We start from the raw sequence: 6,627 nt of genomic DNA on the forward strand, positions 1-6,627 counted from the left end.
AGAGTTGAGAAACTGATTAAGGTTTTGGTTTTTATTGTAGATTCGGAGCGTGAGGGCATTCAGGCTAGGAAAGGAAAGGATATACTAGGTGGCAGTAGTTCAACCTTCAGGAAAGCAAATTCAGGCAAGTAACTCTGATTACTTGTGTAAATGGTTATAAAGAGAATGTTGTTCATACCATGTAGAGTATTGAACTGTTTAATTAGTGATACCCTGATATTGATTTGAGATACCCCGCCCTTGATCTTGATAAACTGTTATTGATAAGCTTGTTGATTCAACCCTTTGATAACCTATCCTTTATGTTCAATTTATTTATTAAGCCATGAATTGTATTGAACCCTATAATTATCCTTGTGAACCCTGTTTAATGATACCTTATTTTCTGATCACCCTATTGATCCCTAAATAGATATTGATCCTTCTAACTTAAATGCCTTGTTATCCTTGATACAGAATCCTTAAGAATTGTTCCTTGTTTATCCTTGAATCACTCCCTGGACTTTGTTTTTCTTAAAATCTGACTTAAGAATGAGTTTCGACTCGAAAGAGTCCGAATGATTTCATATTCTTGGTAATGATAAAATGGATTTTTAGAAAACCTATTTATTTTTCCAACTCAAGGTTTTCCAAACGAATTCCTGATGGATTGGATTGGGACGTAAGAGGCTAGTGGGACTAGTCCAGTCATGGTAAGAGGCTAACGGGGCTAGTCCAACTTAAGGCTGAAATTATGCCGATTGGTACCTTAAAGACCGGATGGAGGTCGGTACGGGATGTTCACCCATATTATAATGAAATGGAAAGATAAAGTGATCCAATCAAGGGTTCTAAATGATTATTTAAAAAGGGAACTGAAACTTTCTGTTCAGTAAATTGATTCTTGAAAATGAAAATGGTTTATATTGTTTTGAAAAGAGTTGATTATGTTAATGTGAAGCTTAAACCTCGAGAATCCTGATTCTTAAATCTGTTGATAATATGATTGATTTCATATATTGAAATACTGTTGCTTTCCTCTTTTTTTTGAGAGATCTATTCTGATCCTTTAATGATTTGTGATGAATGTCGGTTTTCGTCCATCATTGAGCCTTGTTCCTTGAAAGCCCCACATTATCTTTCAAAACCTTTCCTTAACTCAAAAGCTGGAAATCTGCCACCTAGAACAAATAAAGTAGAATGCCCTGTGTTTGGTAAAGTATATTGTGAAATGATATCGTAGAACTGCTTTATAGCTACTTGCTTATTTAATTATTAGATTAAGATGTGTGAGTTCTCATTTCCTAACCCCGAGATTGAGGGCGTCACAAATATCTATTTATTCATAGCATTATAGTCCTCCTCCTAAGAGGTCGAGGGTTTAAAATTTCATTCGATGCATAAATGGGGTGCATATATTAATGCTTTGTATTAAAAGCAACTCATAAAATACATATAATGATGACTCGGTTTTCTGTTAAATTTTTTGTTAGTTTCTTGTACAGTTTTTCCATATAATCTAAAGTAATGTTAACTGTTAACGTTATGTAATGTCCGATTGGTGGTGATTGCTATATTTGCCTGCAGAGATGCGTTAACCATTTCATCTTGAACGCAGTGGGCTTGAGGCCGGGTTTATTGTTCTTATAGCCAATGTTGTTACAACTTGCATGAAAAGGAGAATAGGTAGGATCAATGCTCTAACTTCTGCTCATCGGATGAGGAAGTATTGTCAAAATTTTAACACTTGCTATGGTTGGATTTTACAAAATCCCCCAACAAGTGATACCTATTCTTTCCCTCTTCAGTTGAATAAATTACTAGCTAAAAGAATTTGCAAGCAAAAATGAATATTCAGCCTGTTATTCAAGACACCAAGATTTTTCCCTTTTCTTCCTCTTGTACAAAGGGTTTCAGCCTGGAAGCTGGTAAACCTTTATTACCAGATGACCCTATTGATGAATCAGCATTATCAGATTCAGGGTCGGAGAATGGAGTTAGAGAGAGACTATCTTCAGATTTTGTTGATCCGTCATTAACGTACGACCCCTTGTCCTTTGATTTTGATGATCTAAGAGAGGATTCTTTGGATTTTCTGTGTCTAGATTTCTTTGGACCATCTGCTGGTTTTCTAGAGGTTGGAGTTGAAGGCGAATCAGTTGCATCATTGCTCAACTCCTTGGCCCTTCGACCGCTTCTACCACTGCCTTCAGAATCTGATTTTTGGTATCTCCTCGACCTTGACTTGGATGGATCCCTTTTTGGAGATGGACTTGCTGCTGAGCTGTCTGTAAATTGGCACCGTGATGATTTTGGCAATTCTGGTAGGTCTCTAGCTGAAGATTTTGTGCTCTTCCTCCTTGCTGAATCTGCAAAATTAGATCAGTTCCAAGAGTTTGAGTTTTCTCTCTTTTATCTAAAATAAAAAAAAATGACCAAGAACTACCAGCAGTTTATACTTAAAACATTCATGGTTTCAGAATCAAACTCTAACCTTGAGAAACCCATTTGACTTGAGGATTCTCTCGAGGTTGTCCAGATACATTAAGAGGCGCTGACTGAACCACTCCCCCTCCATTGTACTGCTTCATCTGTGTGAAGAAAAAAAAGTGCACTAGGATCATCTGCTGTAGCAATTTTTTTTTTTTTTTTTAAAATAAAAATATCAAAAGTTGCAATTAATCTTATACTCAGCAGATTTATACCCAGCTTGGAGATTCACCAGATGAAGGGCCATCCCACCCTATATGAGCCACATGTTTAACATCTGTTGGTAAGCCAATCTGTATTTCATGTTCTTTTGCCTCCTCTGCACCATTTTCCTCAAATTATTACTTCAATTCATCAAAAGGTTAGTTTTGTCTTTTGCCTTTGCCTATCCGAGGTCTCCCCACGGTTGGAGATTAAAAAATTTTGTAATACACCAAAAATGTACATGGTTCCAAAGTTACCTTACTGTTTAGTGCTAGACTAAACTTTATATACCAATCAAACTTTTGCATGCATTAGATATTAAACATGCAAGGAATAAAACTGCAGGCTTTCAAAACTAGGAATGCTCAACAGAAGACATAAAATTTGAAGAAAAGGACTCACCAAATATGTTTGAAATGTACCTAAGGCCTTTTAAAAGGCCCTTCATTCTTGTTCCCATTCTCCTGAAATGCAATCCTCTTGGCTGAAATTTTAATTTGGGAGGGAACTTCAAATTTCACCCCAGATCATGCTCAAATTAAATTCATAAGGGTCATTAGGTGAAATTTCTCAAGGGGAAAAAGGGAAACCTGGTGTAAATATATATAATTTTTACTGCATAAATTATTAATAGGGCTGTAAAATGAGGAAGAAGGGTACTGCACAAAAGAATTGCAGAGCAACCCCCTGCCCTCGAGGTAAAGATTGATTACCTCTCCTTAAAAATGATGATGAAGGCTACTGTTTCGTTTTTTCATTGGTAATTAATGAATTGTTAGTTTCCAATATGGGTTAATATTAACTAGACAATAATCGAGAATCTAGGACTTCAATTTTTTCACTTCTTATTAGGTTTATTTTTATGAATAACCACACTAGTTCCGTGCATATACGGAGTTATATAATATTTATTTTAATTGCATTAATATTTAAAAGTTAATATATATTACTTTTCAAATATATCAATGATAGTGTATTATATATTTATAATATAATATATACATAATTATGTACTAAGTTATTTATTTATAATTTGATATTAGTAATTTATATGTCTTAATAAACATATATTATATTTTATTCAAATATGTTAATTACAAAATTACAATGATATTGAAGAAAGAATGAGATAAAAAGAAAAAGAAACAGAATTAGCCGTGGAAGAAAAGATAATTAAAAAGGAGAGAAAATTAATAAAGAAATAATTTATTTTAAAAATTAGTTTAGCTTGTCATTATGTCATGTCAACAACTGTTTGGAAGTGTCCGATTTAATATGAGAGTGATATATCTTAAGTTAGTACACTTTTTTTAGTACATTTCTCAAAATAGATCCCAAATATATGTATTGTTAATAATAATATACTCTCATTCACAATAAATTTACCATGTTATACTGTCTGTAAATTGGCACTGTTTGATTTAGTCCTAAACAACTTCATTTCGATTTTTTTGTTGTTTTCTCGCATAATGTTATACTTTTATTGTTGTATTTGATTTTTCTCATTTTTTTGTTAATTGTAGAACTTGGTAGATTATTTTCTGATTATATTGTTCTCCATATTGGTTTAGATTTGTGTAGACGCGGGGATGAATCTCACCATATTTTGAACAAATTTTAAGCCGTGCACGACTATTTAATTTCACCGTGTTTTTGTCGAGTTTATATCCTTTTGTCCAATTTTAATATAAATAAATAGTTCCAGGCTACTATTCCATAACCGTGCACTTAAGATTATGTAGTTTAATTACTGGTGAGATATTATGTTGATACTCATTTGATTTTATGTTGATAAAATATACAAGTTGGGAGAAATATCAAGAAATTTAAAGTCAATATTTCTTTTCGCCTTTATTGCTTTAGGATTGTTCTTAATTATGTTGATATTATGTTGATACTCATTTGATTTTATGTTGATAAAATTTACATGTTGCTATAGCATTGTTCTTGAATATGACAAAAGTAATACATTTTATACAACTTTTTCTCCGATTTTTCTACCTTCCCCCGGTTTTAATCATTTGGATTGTATATCATTATATATATATATATATATATCTTTGTACTTGCAGGAGGAAATTTGGAATAAGAAGTGATGAATGAACTTACCGAGGCAAATACCAATTTTTTTATTACGATGAGATAGTCTGTCATATTAAATTTGAAGTAACTCGATCACAAGGAATTGCTAGAAAAAAGTAATGACCTGAGGATTGCAGAGATATTGTATTATATTTAATGTTTGCAGTTGCAAGATTTACTGATTTTTCAGAATTACGTGAACTGTGGAGCATATTTAAAGAGAGATTTTGGAAGTCAACTGAATTATATATGCCAGTAAAGAGGTGATTGTCCATGTTCAAGTGTATATAACATGCTTCATACGATAAAATGTCAAATTTTTAAATCTTTTTATAGTAATTGAATATCCCTTGAAAAATAAGATGTTAATATATGCAGTTAGGATTCCAATTATCTTCTTTCATCTTAATGCAGTTATGGATAATTTATAAGGCAAAGTTTCAATTCTAATCGCAGATGGGACACATCTTTGTCTCTACATCTATGCACAATCGCCATCAGCAACAAAAATATTTTTCTTAGCATATAATTCAACAACAGAGTCTATTTGAGAAATAAGGATGAAACCTATATACAGGTAAGAGTGCTAGAAATTTTACTAATATACCAAAAATTTAAGTCATACTTAAAATTTAAATTTAGGAGTCTCTGATGTGGAATACATATCATGGTGTATACTTTCGTTTTAGATTTCCCTCCATGACACATCTAATACATGTCTTGATGATGTATTGGTCCATTCTATAATAGAGATTAACGTGTTGCAGAAGTCGAGCCGTAATGTAGACTGTATTTGATCCCAGCATAAATCTATGACCTATTATATATTTGACAATATAAATATCTTGATATTCATTTCTCTATTCTTATATGTGTATATGATTTGGATTTTTACATATATTTAAAAAAACAAATTAATTAGAGTTGTTTTATATAGGTGCAAGGATTTGTGGTTGTGTTATCACAATTTAGGTGTACATGATTAAGTTAAAAGTGTCGTCGGTCCCTTTTTATATCTCTAATTTGTTCAAGTTGTGGTTATCAGTATAATCTAGGTATGCTTTTAACTAGAATTTATAGTTAAAGGTATTCTTTTTTGTAGTGCCCGTTAACCAAGAAATTGAAATCCTGCATAATTTATTATTTCATATGTTGAACGAGGACTCGGTAGGGGGGTTGTTTCTTTGCAAGATTGTTCTCATTAGGAGCCGGCCTCTCCCTTCAAACTTTTGGTTTTCTCTTTGTGCCAAATGAATTAGTGTGCAACATCTCCTCGCGAGCTCTACTGTTGCACATGACTTGATAAACCAATAAAAGTGAATCATGGTGAAGTACTAAAGCCTGTAATATATGCTGCTTTCAGCTCATCCAAGTTCCAATACCTAATTTGGATGATATATCTCATTTGCAAACAAGATTAAAGTTTAGAGACTAAACATCGTACATAACTCACCATGAATCGATCACATTCTTCGTTGTATAAGTTCCTTTGTTTTAACCATATTGAATCTTTAGTTCCGATCAAGGATTCTTTTAACATTACATTTTTTTCCAATTGCTTTCGTGATCTCATCCTCTTCCAATATATTTTATGATTCCCTTTGTATTCATAACATTGATAATAGAGTTCCAGACAACTTAACCATGATTTTTATATAAGTTATTTTAATATACCAAAGCACTTATAAAAAAATGTTAGATATAATTATTTACCTCAATTACCTGTTCTTTCTCCATATCCAACCAGAATATTTGATTATTTTTCTGATCCGTGCTTCTAATTTTGTACTTAACTGTGATATTCATGTCAAGCTTACCAATGAGCCTGCTTGATGGAAACTATTTATACCTTACGGCCTATAAATCCAAGAA

General features: G+C 32.4%; 1 protein-coding gene across 1 annotated transcript; it reads right to left on the bottom strand.

The window, feature by feature from the left end:
• Positions 1–1,580: 1,580 nt before the first annotated feature.
• On the bottom strand, positions 1,581–3,427 carry LOC141706011 (CRIB domain-containing protein RIC6-like). Its single transcript, XM_074508856.1, has 4 exons — positions 3,076–3,427; positions 2,685–2,788; positions 2,474–2,570; positions 1,581–2,348 (listed from the first exon to the last, which is right to left on the bottom strand). Exons 1-4 carry the CDS (start codon positions 3,131–3,133, stop codon positions 1,846–1,848), a joined length of 762 nt encoding a protein of 253 aa, XP_074364957.1. The 5' UTR covers positions 3,134–3,427; the 3' UTR covers positions 1,581–1,845.
• Positions 3,428–6,627: the final 3,200 nt, after the last annotated feature.

Source organism: Apium graveolens, chromosome 2, assembly GCF_009905375.1.
Source record: "Apium graveolens cultivar Ventura chromosome 2, ASM990537v1, whole genome shotgun sequence".
Lineage (NCBI taxonomy): Eukaryota > Viridiplantae > Streptophyta > Magnoliopsida > Apiales > Apiaceae > Apium > Apium graveolens.

What these genes read in the sequence shown, in the direction of transcription:
- LOC141706011 (XM_074508856.1), bottom strand. Translation starts at nt 3,133, where the DNA reads ATGGGAACAAGAATGAAGGGCCTTTTAAAAGGCCTTAGGTACATTTCA. An exon ending in CTGGTGAATCTCCAAGCTGG is followed by an intron (nt 2,571 to 2,684) that starts GTATAAATCTGC and finishes TTCTTCACACAG; the next exon opens with ATGAAGCAGTACAATGGAGG. An exon ending in AGTCAAATGGGTTTCTCAAG is followed by an intron (nt 2,349 to 2,473) that starts GTTAGAGTTTGA and finishes CTAATTTTGCAG; the next exon opens with ATTCAGCAAGGAGGAAGAGC.